Source organism: Epinephelus moara, chromosome 14, assembly GCF_006386435.1.
Source record: "Epinephelus moara isolate mb chromosome 14, YSFRI_EMoa_1.0, whole genome shotgun sequence".
Taxonomy (NCBI): Eukaryota; Metazoa; Chordata; class Actinopteri; order Perciformes; family Serranidae; genus Epinephelus; species Epinephelus moara.
In genome coordinates, this window is record NC_065519.1 from 4568607 (window position 1) to 4586304 (window position 17698).

The 17698-nt window shown below is 39.8% G+C and overlaps 2 protein-coding genes across 2 annotated transcripts in view; both read left to right on the forward strand.

Moving 5' to 3' along the window:
- Nucleotides 1–7365, forward strand: part of LOC126401368 (dehydrogenase/reductase SDR family member 13-like) — an 11069-nt gene extending 3704 nt beyond the window's left edge. Inside the window, exons 2-5 of the mRNA XM_050062580.1 lie at nucleotides 1667–1785; nucleotides 3267–3390; nucleotides 3828–4154; nucleotides 6629–7365. Of these exons, the coding sequence (XP_049918537.1) occupies nucleotides 1667–1785; nucleotides 3267–3390; nucleotides 3828–4154; nucleotides 6629–6891 (833 nt within the window). The 3' untranslated portion in view covers nucleotides 6892–7365. The remainder of the gene's footprint in view (nucleotides 1–1666; nucleotides 1786–3266; nucleotides 3391–3827; nucleotides 4155–6628) is intronic.
- A 1846-nt stretch (nucleotides 7366–9211) lies between these two features.
- On the forward strand, nucleotides 9212–17430 carry LOC126400854 (dehydrogenase/reductase SDR family member 13-like). The gene is made up of 5 exons (XM_050061838.1): nucleotides 9212–9424; nucleotides 10917–11035; nucleotides 12566–12689; nucleotides 15162–15334; nucleotides 17185–17430. Exons 1-5 carry the CDS (start codon nucleotides 9298–9300, stop codon nucleotides 17413–17415), a joined length of 774 nt encoding a protein of 257 aa, XP_049917795.1. The 5' UTR covers nucleotides 9212–9297; the 3' UTR covers nucleotides 17416–17430.
- Nucleotides 17431–17698: the final 268 nt, after the last annotated feature.

Here is a 17698-nt window from a genome sequence, read left to right on the forward strand (position 1 = left end):
TTTGACATCCTGGATATATCCTTCAAACACAGACTGTAGACCCCTCTGTCTGCTTCACTCTAACATCACTCTTTCATTTTTACAAAAATATGATTATATTTCTTCATGGAGTGCAGTTAGCGTCAGTGAGGGCTCCATGCTTACTCTGACAGACCATCACAAGGGGGCGGGGCTTAGCAAAAGGTCAATTACATACAGTAGATGTCAGTCGGCACCCCCCCAGTTTGGAGAAGCAGGAGTACCACCACAGAAGCTGAGAAATGTACTGCTGTGGATGGGAGCAGCAGGAAAACGTATTTTAGCCACCTAAAAAGAAGAAGAAGAAGGGAAAGAATAGGATATATTTTATTAATCCCTGATGGGAAATTCAATTTCACTCTGAAATACACACATAGACAAACAGGACCTATACATGTATTGCACAGAGAGAAGGGGCTTCCTTGCAGTTGGGGTTTCAGTTCCCAGTTTCCAACCTAAATATATATTAAGCTACTACTGCTATAAAAAAAAGTCCAATCTAAAAAAATTAAGCTGATAAACTCACTCCGGAGCTAACCCCCGACACTCTGCTTAGCAACCGAGAAACAAAACAGTAAACTTCTGCTGGTCTTGAGGAACTGCAGCTTTTATTAGCGCACAAACTGCAAAGTCCATTGTGCATTCACTGATATCTAAACTTAAACACTCAGATCACTTCTCCAAGTTATGCTACTCTGACAACACTACACAGTTACACTCCAGCACAGTAACATACATCAACGTGTGTTTTCTCATGCTGGTCCTTATTTGCATTCAGTCCATTTGAGAGGATTCAGTGTGACCTGTAAAGTCCACTGCAAGTGGGGCACTAGCAAAAAGAGCAGTTGCCTGTGCCAATGTAAACATGTCCATTTTTGTTTGGTGTGTATTAACAGCAGAGCATAACAAACCCTGAAAAGGCATTACTAACCCCATTATACAGGCTATGACTTAATCTGAGCTCTAAATGAAAATTTAAGGCATATTAAACCAAACTGTATTTACTCAAAATATTCCCTTTAACGGAAAAGTACAACACATGTTAGTAAATTTATGTGTAGATTTGATTAAGTCAATAAGTCAGTTGTAAATTGACAGCGTGCTCTGCTAGTCAGCAGCTAGCATACATCCCCCTCTATGAATAGCCTGTGACCACCATATATGGAGGTGATAATTATTATGGATAAGTGCATCCTGTGAACTGTGAATGTGGAGCAAACAAAGAAAGGGGGAAAAACTTGTCCGACACTGAAACTGAAGTTATTTTTGGTGAAGTGGTGTTATGAAAAACATTTTATGTACTTAACAGAATAGTTAAACAAATACATAAAAGAAAACATACAGTTTGTCCAAACTTAGATTTCTGTGAAACATTTACCAAACATTTAGTTTCTGTACAAAAGATTGTACAATGTTGAGATATTTGAGAGGAAAGTGTGAACTTGGACCTGCTGGGGGAGCTAGAGGAAAAGCCGACATCATGGGGATTCATCATCAGGGCAATGTCCATCCAAAAATGTCAAAACCATCCAATAGTTGTTTAGATATTCCAGTCTGGAGCAAACTGGTAAAACAACATTTCCATAAATGGTGTTGTTAGCATGGCAGATAGAAATGTGCTTACTGTTATTCTGCACTTCCTCTCAAGGAGCAAACACCGGCATCGGTAAGACCACCGCAATGGACCTGGCCAAGAGGGGGGCGAGGGTGATTCTGGCCTGCAGGGACAGACAGCGAGCTGAGGCCGCCGTCCAGGAAATCATCCAGGTAAAGACAAAAAAACAGTAGAAGTGAGAAGTTAATGTGGATTAAATCCTGTTTATTTAGACTTAGGTTAAATAAATTGAATTCAGATCCTTTACTGCAGTAAAAGAACCAAAAAAGTATCAAAATGCCCCCTGTGTCTGTCATACTATGATCTTATTAGATGATTCTGGCTCATGTATTAATGTAAAAGTAGGATTTTACTGTTGTAGTTGGTTGAGGCGGAGCTAATTTTGAAACATTAATTTTTATTTTCATTGGATTAATCTGCCAGTTATTTTTCCAACTGATCGACTGATTGTTTGGTTTGTAAAAACAGTGAAAATAGTTAGAAATGTCCGTCACAGTGACCCAGAGCCCAAAGTGACACCTTCATAATGTTAATTGTATAACCTCAACATTATTATTAGTACATTAAAATTATTAACATTTAAGTGAAATATTTGTGAAGCTGGAACCATTGGCACCCGGCAGTGTCAGGGGGAAACGTGGCAGAGCAAGGACAAAAGTTAAGGCGGCGAAGTTCGCATGGGTTGGGTGGGAGCAGTGGTGAATGGGTCCAACAAACACCAACTTTCACCCAAGAGAGCAGTGTTCACGTCCCGTAAGATTCTAAAGCCAAACCCTGTTCTTTTTTCCATAACCACTTCCTTTTGTTGCCTAAACCTAAACATGTGTTCTTGTTGTTGAAGAGAAAAAAAGTCAATTTGTGGTTTTGTACCGACGTAGCGCATTTATTTTGAAAGAGACTGTATGTAAATGTTAAATTTCCTGTGAAAACAGAAGTATATTTTAAAAGAAGAGAACTTGACACGGTGTCCCAGAACGTCAACAACCAACACACCCAGGGTACCTTGCATGTCGTATGTGGATGTGGAAAGTCCATGACCAAATCGTCAATATGTGACGAGGTCGGAGTGAGAATGTGTTGTATTTTATAAACTCGTCATATATTTTAAGTGTTAAAATGTTAATTTGGAAAGTAACTAAAGCTGTCAGATAAATGCCGCGAACAAAAGAAAAAATTAGAACAGTATTTTCCTCTGAGATGAAATGGAGTATAAAGTAGCATAAAAAAGAAAGTAAAGTGCAAGTACCTCAGATTTAAGTACAGCACACGAGGTAAAACTCTTACTGGTAGTTACAGTCCATTGTTTTACATCTGGTGTACCTCAGGGCTACATTCTAGCTCCTCTTCTCTTCTCCATATATATTAATACAACAGTTAGTTCCAAGCAAGCAATTTGATTGGACAGGAGGCATTCCATGAGTACTGATATATAGTATAACAACACTGGGATTTTAACTATGCATATATTACTCTGCTTTACTGGTGTTCTGAACCATTAATTAGCCTACATTAATGGTCATCATAACAAACTTTACACATTAGGAACATATTTCCACAAATGACATTTGAATGATCGTCAGAAGAGTAGATAACTTTATGTTTTCTAACCTCTCCTTGTTGTCCTTGTTATCAGGAGACAGGAAACAGCGAGGTGATCTTCATGCAGCTCGACCTGGCCAGTCTGAAGTCTGTTCGCTCATTCGCTGACAACTTCCTCCGGTCTGAGTCCAGGCTGGATCTGCTCATCAACAACGCTGGTCAGCCCTCTGTCCTCACAAGTTCATGTTCAGAAGATCAGTAGGTCACAACAAACCAAATTAAAATCAGACAACAGATTAGAAAATAGCCTACTAAAAACACATGTGTTAAGATAGGTCTGAAATTATGTAATTTGCTCTGTTTAGTTCTTCTGATATCAATGTCACTGTCGTCTTTATGCTAAGCTAGGCTAAACACAAATTTCTGAATTTTTTGAGATTCCAACTATTATTAAAGAAAGGTCTTTATTTCTAATTTCCACTTAGTTCCCCTGATGTCAACATTCTTTAGTCTTCGTCCTAAGCTAGGCTAAACATATTCTCAACCTATGTGGAGATAAAACTCATCATCTGACTTTGCAGCTAAGAAAAGGATGTTTTTTTTATACATACCTGCTTGTTGTATTCAAGTGTAAGTTTAATGTTTCTGTCCTCAGGTCTCTTGAATGATGGAAAGACAGAGGAGGGCTTCGGGTTGATCTTTGGCGTCAACCACCTGGGTCACTTCCTGTTGACAGTGTTGCTCCTGGAGCGGCTGAAGGCGAGCGGGCCAAGCCGCGTGGTGACTGTGTCCTCCGTAACCTACAAGATGGGGAAGGTGGATTTCAACTGTCTGACCACTCACAGAGATGTAGCTTTGGGCAACACCATGTTTCACCTCAACCTGAAGTACAGCCATAGCAAACTGTGCAACATCCTCTTCACCCACGAGCTCGCCAAGAGGCTGCAGGGCACCGACGTCACCTGCTACAGTGTCCACCCAGGTCAGCACAGAGCAGCCCTACTGAGTATCATCTACAGTGTCCTTGTTGTGGAAGTACATTTTTGTCAGTAAATAAACAAACATATTAAGTTAAAAAGGATTCTTAAAAATAAGACAAATTGTAAGATCTACATAAAAATCAATACTTAAAAGGTTCTATATTTAACTTTCAAAAAATCTTTGTTATTGACCCCTACCTCTGAGGCCGTTAAGGGAACAGCAGTTGGCACCCTGTTGTCCAAGCTCCAATGCACGCGCTCTGTAGCTGCAAGCGAGCATCTGGGCATCAACTAAAACAGTGACAAACACAAGACTGACCGTGATTGACCGTCGTGTTGCTAGAATGCTGGAAAATAATTAACAATCATATTTAGAATAACATTACGGTCTGCAATGTTTCTATTTTTCATTTGGACCGTTGGCTCCATGATACTGAGTTGCCTACCATCTGCAAATTACTTAATCAGCTGATGTTACTAAGCAGCCAACTGCAGATCCATGTAGAGTAGCAGTTAGCTGGCTAACCTTAGCTCAGTTTACGGTTAGCGCGTTGGCCGCACCGTCATTGCTCTTGGCTAGTAGAAAGCACTTTGCACCATTACATCCTTTGTTGCTGGCTAAAACAATATTTTTTGTCATAATACACGAGTTAGTATCATGGATCACGTTAGCTGGGGAAGTAATTTAGCAAGCTAGCCAACTAACATATTGAGTGTTCCAAAACTGCATACTTCCATTTGTACACATCAATGTAGTACACGATGTACACTACGTACTTCTTGTGTGGTGCACTGATTTCAACAGGGTAGTGATATCTCAAATCGCGCACTGCCATTTTGCGCTTACTAGGAGTGACAAAAGCTTTTTTTTAACCTCCTTTTCTCTTCTTCACCTTTTTTTTAAACACTGAATTGCAAACGGATGGTTGAGCATTATTGCCAACATTTGAACCCTATCTCCGCCCAGACATAAACCAAACTTTTGCCCTAACACCAGTGCTTATTTAAATGTGCTGCTGTAGCTAGGGGCAAGTTAGCTAGCTAGTGAATGCTAACGTTAGCACTCGCGTTATTGTCCGTGGTACCAAAACATTACAGACCCAACAAACATTACTGACGGATTTTATTCGACAACACTATTGGTTTAGTGCAAAAAATATAACTGGCTCCTTGTTGTCCTAAGCCGCCATATCAAAAGTTGAGAAGTTTTGACGTAGCTCCTGACACAAAGATGGCGACCTTTGAGGGTGTCAGTCATTCCACAGGCAACTTTTGGACTGTTTTGAGGGTGGCATTAGTACACTGCATTTTCCTGTACTATGCAGTTTAAACACACTTAGCACACTTGTGCACTCAAAATATTAAGTGTTCAGTACTGAAATATGCGGTTTGAGACACACTGCCACACTTAGGTAGTATTTTCCTAACGATAAAGTTAGCAAGCAAGCAAGCAAGCTGATTTAGCCAACTAGCTGTAACTAAGCTATGCAATATTGATCTGGCGTCGGTTGCTTAGTAACGTTAGTCGATTAATTTGCAAATGACGAGCTAGCTAATTTATCACCCAGCCCTGAAGTCTGGATGGATTAATGACAATCACTGAAGACGTTATTTTGCTACGTTAGATAGCCAGCAATTTGTCTGCACTAGCAAGCAAGCTAATATTAGCTAACATTAGTCAGCTAACAGTGCTTCCTCTAACGTTGGGATTTCTTTTCAGTACTGAGTGCGATGAAATTATGAGGGTCACTGAATTTGATGGATTTTCTGTTTATCAGGCAACAAATAAAATAAGAATTATCTAGCTAGCACAGCCCGTCAACGCCCACGAAATCCATTTCTCAGCTAACGTTAGCTATTTTCGCACACTGTTAGCACTGTAACAGTGCTCAAGAGCGACAGTTATGAGTTATCATGTATGTAGATCAAATGCATTTCATAAAAATAAATACTAGTTTACCAAAATTTAAACTAATTTAATCATAATTTTTACTTGCCAGCTGTAAAAATTAACTTAGTGTCTCTTGTTATGTCCTAAATTTTATCAATGTAGTTTTTCCTGAATATAATGTGACAAAGAAATACAAATTTGACTTACTAACTATACATTTTTACTTAGTTTCTCTTTCTTGTGACTGACAGTAATAGACCTCCATACATATAAATTAAATGTATTGTGTGTATGTCAAAATTTTCAGTATCTCAGTCATAAGCAAAATAATCAGATACTGAGTAGTATCATTTTTATTTGTATAAAAGCCTATAAATTGACAGGCATTACAAATTAATTTATAGGCTATAAATGCTCTGGTACATAGTATTACCATATACATGTTGTGATGAATAAATAAATAAATAGAAATTAACTCAATATCACTAGTTAAATTCCGTCATTCTTTTTCACAGATATGATGTATAAAATAAATAAATTCAATATCAGTTAAACATTTTTGCTGTTTTTTTCTCCTGTATCCAGGAGCTATACGGACGGAGATCGGTCGTTACTGGGGCTTCTGGTGGGGGCTCTTGGTGAAACCCATCATGTTCCTTTTCTTTGTGGATGCTGAGTTGGGAGCTCAGACCACACTGCACTGTGCCCTGGAGCAAGGCATCGAGCACCTCAGCGGCCACTACTTCTCCAAGTGTGCACCGCACATGAACATCGAGTCAAAGGCGAGAGACGATGCCGTGGCCAAGAAGCTGTGGGAGCTCAGTGAGAGTTTCTGCGGCCTGTCCTGAAACCAAGCCTGCAATCCGAGCTTTGGGTTTAATCTTGTATTGTGGGCTCTCTTACACCTGTGCTGTGATTCAACCACTCATTGGGAAAAACGCAAGAGTTTGACTGCATCTGAACGCATCAACAGTCTCGACTCAGCTGGGTTAAATATGGCCGGATGAAATCGCCGGTTTAAATGTGACCTAATGTTTGTGATAGTTACTTCTCTATCACATACTTCTCTGCTGCAAGTTTTAAGTCTCTGCAAGTTAATTTGAATTAAATCACTACATCCTGCATCTTTCATATACTCTACAAGAATCAAATATATGGCCACGTACACATTTACATATATTTTGAGCCAGCATGTTTTTACATATTAAATGACAGCAGAAATGTGATTTACAGATATAATTTTATATTTTTTTGTATTTGCAATATGTTTATATTTTGTTTTGGTATATATACTGCTTTGAATAAAGATAGTGAACACAGAAGTGTGTGCATTTGAGATGTGATTTTATCATGTTTTTAAAAAATATGGCTATTAATGTTTACAATAAAAGTTTACAATAAAACTTGAATAAATAATGAATGAAACATTATATTACATAAGTTTTGAGTTTATTTTCCAAAATATTTGAAAAAGAAATTTTTATTAATTGTGTTTTCTGTTATGCAACTGCAGTATTTAAATAAGAAGTGATTTCATACTTAATGTCTCTAATATGTATATGAATATTTAGAGGGAGACAGAAAGATAAAAAAAAAAAATTAAAAAATTGCTGTCTTGGGAAAAGACATGACTGAACGTTTGTGCATCATCAGCGTAATCATTCACTTACTGGGCTTTAGCTGCGTTTAAAGACGAATAGTGCAGGGCTGGACTAAACCATTTTACGCCTTTATGGGTTGAGAGCAGCCTCAGAGAGCGTCTACTATTTCTTTATACAAAGTTCAGTCTTTCAACCTATTTATTCAGCCAATTTTAACTTAATTTTGGCACTCGTTACTTATTGGTCAGTTTACAGCGAAGTGTGAAGCAGTCAGGATGAGAGTCGGCACCTCCAAGTCTGAGGCCATGGTTCTCTGCTGGAAAACAGATTGCCCCCTCCAAGTTGGGGGAGAGTTACTGCCTCAAGCGAGGGAGTTCAAGTATCTCGGGGTCTTGTTCACAAGTGAGGGCAGAATGGAGCGTGAGATGCACCACACCCTTGTGGTGAAGAGGGAGCTGAGCCAGAAGGCAAAGCTTTTGATTTACTGATCCATCTACGTCCCAACCCTCACCTATGGTCATGAGCTCTGGGTAGTGACCAAAAGAATGAGATCACAGATACAAGCGGCTGAAATGCCTCCGTGGGGTGTCTGGGCTCAGCCTTAGAGATAGGGTGAGGAGGAGCTTGGAGTAGAGTCGCTGGTCCTTCATGTCGAAAGGGGTCAGTTGAGGTGGTTCGGGCATCTGATCAGGATCCTCTTGTTAGAGGTGTTTGGGCACGTCCCACTGGTAGGAGGCCCCAGGGCAGACCCAGAACACACTGGAGTGATTACATATCTCATCTGGCCTGGGAACACCTTTGGGTCCCCCAGGAGGAGCTGGAAAGCGTTGCTGGGGAGAGGGATATCTGGGGTGCTTTGCTTGGCCTGCTGCCCTGGTGACCCGGCCCTGGATAGGCAGACGATAATGGATGGATAGACTACTTAGAAATTAAAAAAAATGAAAACAAAACCAAACTTTTAATTCCAGATTACTCAGGGCCCCCCTCCTATCAGGGCCCTGAGTAATTAGTCCCACTTTCCCCCCACAACAGCATACTTGTTTTTGACATAGTGAGACACAAAGGGAAGTAAAGCTAATGTCAACGAGACAAACTAAATGTTTATGGGAAGAATCTAAATACTCTCTAAATAAAGATTATAAGAATATATAAAATATATCAGATATCTGTTTCACTGGTTTGTGTCTTGTTGAATTTATTTTTGTATCTTATTTTTTATTTATCCGTTGTGTCTTTGGTTTGAAAAGTGACAAAAAATCTACTAATAACTTTTATTTAATATTAATATTGAAATGTTAAATTTAAATTAAAGAAAAAAAAAACATTATATCAACCTTTAGATTTTTCTCCGTTTTCCACATTTTTAAACAAACAAACAAAAAATAATTAGTCAATAGGGGCTTTATTTTGAAGGTGTCCACAGGAAGTGGGTGAATGAGTAGGTGAAAGATCAAACTGCAGCGGGACTTTCAGTTGAACATCAGTGGGGATTACTGAGCACCGTCAGCAGAGCCGGTCGGACCGGACCGAGCCGTGACTCACCGTGCGCCTCAGGCAGGTAGAGCCGGTCGGACAGGTGAGTCCCTGCAGGTGTGCAGCTAATAAAAGGCAGTGATTCCTCTCAGGTAAAGAATCAGACAGCTCTTAATAACCATGTTTCACCTTCTGCTGCTGGCCGGTGTGGTGCTGGGAGGATACATCTTCCTCACACAGACTCTCTTCAAAAGGTCCAAATGTAAAGGAAACGCAGCGATGGCCGGCAAGACCGTCATCATCACAGGTGAGTCTGTCTGTCTGTTATTACCGTCGCACTACAGGCAAAACAGGAAGTACACACAGACACTGAAAATCAGTGACTCTTGGAACATATTATTTCTGAATGTAATAACCAAGAAAAGCCTTTTACAAATGATATTTTGAAGGAATAATTAATACACACACATTAAGACTAGAGCTGAAACAGTTAAACATGGACAGCTTTGGTTTTCAAAGCAGCTTTTCAAAGTCTGCCTCACACGAGCTTCACAATAAAACAGACAAGTCATTAAATTAGAGTTTAAGACTGACGATTTGGTGTATAAAAACGACACAGTGGCTACGATAGGACGATAAAAATCTACCTGTAAAGTAAAAGTTTGACTTTCTAAATCAAACACAGAGATACTAATTCAAAATTAAGATCCAGATCAAGATGAACTTTTTCGTCCCACAGAGTTGGAAATTTGTCTCGGGCCCTACACCCATACTGCAGCTACAGAAATACAACATAGTACACAGATAAATCAACATTATACCCAACTTAGCAATAAGAGACCAAATACATGAGTAGCCACTGATGATCTTATTGGCTTTTTCCCACACAGTACAGATCAATCGTTGACTTGTTTCTCATAGTCTGAAAACTTTGACTTGCCACCTCATAATTTTGATATTTTATTTCAACATTTCCGATCATAAATTGACTTGTTCTCCAAAAAAAACGTCTCAATAAGTCGTAGTTTTCACTTAGTATCTTCGACTTAAAGGGATAGCTCAGATTTTTTGACGTGGGGTTGTATGGGGTCCATAGACAGTATATTACATAGATGTCAGTCGGCACGCCCCCAGTTTGGAGAAGCAGACTCGAGTCCGATACAGAAGCTAAGCAATGTACTGCTGTGGACAGGGGCAGCAACAAAACATATTTTAGCCAACTAGAAACAGTCCCATCTGAGACAACCAGTGTCAGTTTAAGTGTACGCTACATTGAGAGTATTTTCACTGCTTTATCTTTCCGTCTCACAGCCTGTTTCGACAGAGCTTCAGTTCCCCTCTAATGCTCTCATCAAAGCCAGACTCCATTGAGAAAAACAGTAATTTTACTTCGCTGAACACAGGAGCTGCTGGTCTGAAGCTGCTTCAATCAGTTAGTTAGTTTGTGTCATCGTGTGACTTTGGTGAATTCGAACTAACCTTGAAAACACCAAATTCACACAATAACACAAGCAGTAGACAAGCATCTCCCGTGTTGAGCGAAGTAAAATCACATGTTTTTCTCAGTGGAGTCTGGCTTTGATGAGAGTGATGCAACGTCTTTATTTTACTGCTGGAAATCACAGAGGATCACTAAAGTAATAAGGATTCATCCTCTCGTCTCGATGCATAAACGTTTGTGCCAGTCCATACAATAGTTGTGGAGATGCTTTAGTCTGGACCACAGTGGTGATGGACAGACTGACCGACAGATCTGAAATGTTTCAGCATTTGTTTTTGTTGGTGTGTTCTTGCTGCAGGAGGAAACACCGGCATCGGGAAAGCCACGGCGCTGCACCTGGCCAGGAAGGGAGCCAGAGTGATCCTGGCCTGCCGAAACCGGGACAAGGCCGAGACTGCCATCGCAGATATAACAAAGGTAGGAACGAAAAAGAAGGATTGACCCTTTGCGAAGCCCCGCCCCCTTGTGATGGTCTGTCAGAGTAAGCATGGAGCCCACACTGTCACTAACTGCACTCCATGAAGAAATATGATCATATTTTTGTAAAAATGAAAGCGTGATTCCAGAGAGAAGCAGACAGAGGGGTCTACAGTCTGTGTTTGAAGGATATATCCAGGATGTCAAACTGACTCAGCAGCAACAACAGGTTAAAAAGACAAAGATAGTCAGAAGCTAAAGCCGAACTATAGGCTACAGATCACAGTGTAAAAGTGAACCACCACATCACTGCTGATCGCCACACAAGACAAGGCAAAGGCGAGACACAGACGAGACAGAAGATATATAAATATGTATGACTTCTAGTCTTCATATTAAGTCTGTGGTCTTATTATAGTCAGAGGTGGACAGAGTACACAGCTTCACTACTTGAGTAAAAGTACAGATACTCCTTGTCAAATATTACTCCAATACAAGTAAAAGTAGCTTAGTCAAAATATTACTTAAGTAAAAGTACTTAAGTATTTGCTTAAAAAATACTTAAGTAAAAGTAGGCCTACTTAAACAAAATCTCAGGTAATACAGGAAAGGAAAGTAGCTTTGTTGTTGTTCTGCTACAGAAATGTTTATAGCTCAAAAATAAACAAAGGCAAGAAGCCTTAGAACACAAACTCAGCTGCATTCATCAACAAATGAAATTGCCTTATATTGCCAAGAAAACAAATTTCACCCCCCCAACTGTACTTTTCTCACAAAACCCAAATTGTAGTTACATTTGAACACATCATTAAGTATACACTGCAAAAACTCAAAATCTTACCAGGAATATTCGTCTTATTTCCAGTCAAAACAAATCTCATTACACTTGAAATAAGACACATCACCAAAAATGTAACTTGTTTTCAGACAATTTTCTGCTTGTTTCAAGCTAATTTTCACTTGAAACAAGCAGAAAAATCTGCCAGTGCTTGTAATAAGAAAAAAAACCTTGCTCCACTGGCAGATTATTCTGCTTATTTCAAGTATCAAAAACCTTGAACATGGGCTTTAGATACGGGCACGGATGCTCGGGGCCGGGGGGAGTTTCTCCGTCGGTTTCTTCCTCCATCGCTGCTGAAGCCATCGACACCGCTATCGCAAGATGTGGATGTGAACCGCCAAAGTTAAGTTTCGTTTTAAGCTTGACATAATACAGGTACGGCAATATGGCTAAGACAAACTATATGCGAATCAGCAGAAACAGTTTATTTTCTTCAGCTGACGTAAGAGCAAAAGTAGTGAGTAACGAGAGCATCAATAGAAATGTCGTGGAGTAAAAAGTACAATGTTTGTCCTTCAAATGTAGTGGACTAAGAGTAAAAGTATCCCCCAAAAATAATACTCAAATAAAGTACAGATACTCAAAAAATGTACTTAAGTACAGTACTCAAGTAAATTTACTTCGTTACTGTCCACCACTGATTATAGTAGATATCCAACATAGTCTTCACCTTGATGATCTTCTTCCAGCAAACAGGAAGTACTGACGTCCTCTACATGCAGCTGGACCTGGCCAGTCTGAAGTCTGTTCGCTGCTTCGCCGAAACATTCCTGAAAAATGAGTCCAGTTTGGATCTGCTCATCAACAACGCAGGTACACACACACACACACACACACAGATTTACAGAAATACTGTTAGCTGTGTACTAGAGTACAATCTGAACCATCTCAGTAGGTAATAAAATATATAACTAACCAGTAGTGTAAAGTAACTGAGTACATTTACTCAAGCACCGTTCTTAAGTACAGTTTTGAAGCACTTGTCTTCTGCTACTTTCTCCTTCTACTCCACTACATCTCACAGGGAAATATTGTACTTTGCACTGCAGCAGTAGCGGCTCTGGCACATTTGGTGCCCTAACGTCAATATGGGACGAGGTTGGAGTGAGAATGTGTTGACCCCAGAGAGCAGGTAACGTGTAGTGAGCTGGGGAGGGGAGAGGGGCCCGGGGGCGACAGGAACCCAGAAAAATGGCCTCTTTATTATTTAGTAGGCTTTGCTATGTAGTTATGTTGTTGTGGTATTTTGTCATATTTCAAAATAATAGTAGTATTGGTATTAGTGATTGATTTTTTTCCTTCCCCCATTTGTGGCGCCCTCTATGGATGCCGGCGCGCTTAGCATTCACCTATATCGCCTATGGCTCGGGGCCAGCACTGTACTGCACTCGTTTGTCTGACAGCTTGATGTATGAGGTTTATTTTGATATGACATTCGTGGCTATCACATCTTTAACAGCACACACTGTCACACATTCTTTCTCCCAACACGTCAAATATCGACGCTTAGTCAGTGGCTCCACGTGTATAAATATGACACTCTAGGTACCCTCCTGCGTTCGTTTTGGACACTCAGGGACAGTATGTCAATTTACCCTCATTACATGCATTTTGTCTTTTCAAAATAAAAGGAAATGTACAGTTTCTGCTTGTTAAATGCATACAGTCTTTTTCAAAATAAATGTAGAAAGTAGATAAAAGATTCTTCAAGTTTAGGCAACAAAAGAACATGGTTTGGTCTGGAAAACCTTGAAATGAGTATGTTTATTCCTAATGTGACGTAACTATACGTCACTAGCATGGTATGCTCCACATACTAGCACACTATGTCATTTGGGAGCCTGGTATCACTCCGAAGTCGTCAAAATCTGGCGCTTGGGCAGTGGCTTGCGGTGTCAGATGGGTCCAACAAACATCGACTTTCACCTGGGCGAGCAGTGTTCAAGTCCCGTCAGATTATAAAGCCAAACCCTGTTCTTTTTTCTTAAATCCAACCACGTGTTTTTGTTGATCACAGCAGCATGACTAATGAGTGAAACTTACCTGTGAAGTCATTTGATTAAGCACACTTAAAAGACTCTCTGTTACTGCAGATATTTTGACGTGTCATTGCAAGGAAAAACTCAGGTGAAAGAAATTTCCCGGTAAGACATGACAGTGAGCCAGCAAACACAAGAAGATGACCTTGAGATTATCTCGACGAGATGGAATGCAGTTGTTTGTACTGTGTGCACTGTACCTGTGACTTAATGTGTAACTCAGCGGTTACAATACACACCTGATGTGGAATGCATCAATCGTCACACGTTTAACAGAATGAAATGTTAACAGGGACGAAGATCTTTTGTCTTCTTCAAGGTGACACGACTGACACCAGAGTTACATTCAAGACAAACGGGGAGAGTCCTGTGAAAGTGTGATGAATTCACTTGTGAAAAAAAATCTGCACCTTTTCTGAATTAACGAGATAATATTCTCATTAATTCAGAAAAACAATGCCAACATTTTTTCTTGGAGCACATTCAATGCTTCTGTAAAATCCAGAGCAGCTGAGCTGGTTAAATTTTAACATTTAATATTTTACTTTCTTTTTATTTTTTAATGTATTTAAGTGATTTATTTTTTTTTTTGCTAATTTAATTGAACCACATCCACCAATAATATTATAACAATATTTTCATAGTTATGCATAATATTTTTTATCAAACAGACACATAAAAAAAAATCAAAAACAATTAATTTAGTTTATAATTTATGAATAAAGAATATTTTTCAAATTTGTTTTCATGTTTACATTTTGGTATTTTTTATGAATATTTTTAAATGTCAAACAGAAATATTGACAAGAATGGATATTAATAGCCCAAGAATTTCCTTTTGGTGACACATGACTTCAGAATGAAATTTGAAAAAGGAAAAATAAAAATAAAAAACAACAACAAGTGTGTCAGCTAGATGTTATTTTATTATTTTTAATATTATCAGTATAATAATAATGATAATAATATAAAGACCTATTATTATTTTTATTAATATTATTATCATTAAAATTATATTTTTACTTATTATTATTATATCTATGTATATACATATATTTTTTTACATGTCCTGTCTTGTGTTAAAGTGACGGTTGTCCTCTGTGATTTAATGTTTAGGCATCACAGAGACGGCTGGTTCATTGTGTTCAGGTTAACATGAAGGGAAACACACTGCTGGAGAAACAAATGTCCATTGCAGCCATGACGCCTGAAACACTCTTTAAATGTAAATCCATCTGTCCTGCAGGTCTGGTGGCTGACGGGCGGACAGAAGACGGTTTCGGCATCGAGTTCGGGGTGAACCACCTGGGTCACTTTCTGTTGACGTACCTGCTGCTGGACCGTCTGAAGGAGGGCGGGGGAGGACGAGTGGTCACTCTGTCCTCCATGGCTCACCGCTGGGGACACATCGACCTGGAGGTGAATCACTGAGACAACACACAACCACACACTTCAGTGATGCGTTCAGAGCCACACTTATTTTAGTGTTTATAGTTCAACTTCTTAATGGGTACACGACAAAATATGACACTGTAATGTTCACGTTAAGTAAAAAAAAAAACTAAAATATACTGATAAAATGAGAGAATCTGGTAAACACAGGGAAGCTTTGCGACAATATGAACAAAAGGAATTTCATTTGTTGTCATCTGAGATAAAATGTCACTGTCTTCCATTCTTAACTTCCCTCTTTGTCTCTGAAATGTCCTCTTTTAATTTTCTTGTTTTCAGTTTTTACCTCTCAAAATACAACAGTTCTCATAACTTTGCTTATATGAGCTCTACACAATATTCAGAGTGTATGAGTTGTCTGCACACGGCTCTCAACATGGAAGTCACTGAGCCGGCAGCTAGCAGCTAACGGTGCTAACAATGGCAGCAGTGCTTACAAAGCTAACGGTGGAGCCCGGTCTCACTCTAAAGTTATGGAAATCCAGCGCTTGGGCAGTGACTTGCAGCATCAGAAACCAATGAAAAAGGCATCCTTAAACGTCGGCATGATATGCAGCTGGTTGCCGTTATAGTTTTTTTGCAAAACCTACCCACGTGCTTCTATTGCCTACGTAGTAAATGTAGTCCGTTTATTTTTAAGGAGACAGTATGCTAACATTAAATTTTCTGTGAAAACAGACAATGCATGTAACAGCTGAACTTGACTCTGCGTCCCAGAACGTCAACAACCAACACACCCAGGGTACCTTGCATGTCATATATGGACGTGGAAAGTCGATGACCAAACGTCAATATGTGACGAGGTCGGAGTGAGAATGTGTTGAACAGTGTTAACCAGGGGGAAGCAGAGGGTGGGCGCTACGCTTTCATGATGGCGCCGTCCTAATATCAGGGGTAATCTCTGTATGAGTGCAATCAGAGTGACGGCCGTTAGCTAGCCAGTGGGATAATCATTAGCGCTAAGGCTAGGGTTAGCTTGGTTCGGTGTAAAGTACGAGCGATAGCTGGAGTCACAAAGACATGTCGTCCTGTCGCTCCTTTTCGTTCTGTCTCTGTACTGATGTCGGCTCGTAGAGTATCTGGGTGACCACAGATTCTTGGGGCCATCAGGACAATCTCAAGACTTACAGGCTTTCATGACACAGCGTAACACGAACTTTTCGCTCAAGTTAAAATATCTTCACGCAGCACGAATTCATGTCCATTTGTATCTTTACATTGACTTTGCATGTGTTCGGGCCGTGTGAAAAATTTGCTTTGTGTTTGTTTTGAACACACCTTTAGAGTTTCACTCTGTAGTTAAGCTCATTTCAAGACTTAAATTACCAAGTGAGTCAACTGTTTTTAACTTGCAGCTCGTTTCAGTGCTGATATTTCATCAGTATAAACAATCTAATGTCAGATAGAATCATGTATCAGTCACAGGAGACATCTTACTGCAGAGCAAGCTCCTTTCCGTCAGTTGATGTAATTAAACCTGAAGGTACAGCTTGTCTTCTGCTCCTGGCTCTGATTCAAATTGAATTATTAAAATATGATTACATAACAAATGAGAAACGGCAGATTATTCAGCATCAGAACAGGTTGTTATGTTTCAGGTTTTGTTCGGTGTGACTGATGTCATACTGCCTCTGTCACATAAAGACATTCTTTCACACCTGCGTGCTCTCTGCAGGGAACATTCCTCCTCTACAGCTCGAGGCTGGGCGGGTTACATCATCACACCATGTCACCTGTGCTCAGCATTGACTTTGTGATCTCTCAGGTGATTCTGTGTTTTCATGAACTTGTTGTCTGTGTGTTTGTGTTGTGTTCAGGCTCTGGCAGCGACCAGACACCTGGGCACCGGCAGGTACAGCTGGCAGTTCTTCCAGGCGTACTGCAACAGTAAGCTGTGTAACGTGCTCTTCACCCATGAGCTCGCCAAGAGACTGAAAGGAAGCAAGGTCACCTGCTACAGCGTCCATCCAGGTAACCAAACAAACCCCTGCAAATTACCTGAAGAACAGGCCAAATACCTGTCTGAGGGAAATGTAGTCGCTGTCTGAATTACTTTTACAGGAAGAGTGACGTCTTTTTTGAGGTCCCGGAGATGTAAAAGCCTTTAAAAGTCTCCATACTGGCAGAAAATATGTCTGCATTAACATTGCTACGTACATCATGCATCAGCATATAACAGCTGTACGATATCTTAAAAAAATACACATACAATTGTCTGTATGATAGCTAATAAATTCACACCGCTACTGTTTAGATTAGGTTTAGGAAAAGAATCATTGTTGGTCATTGTCACAAAAGTACTTCACATTAACTTAACCAGGTTACGCTAAG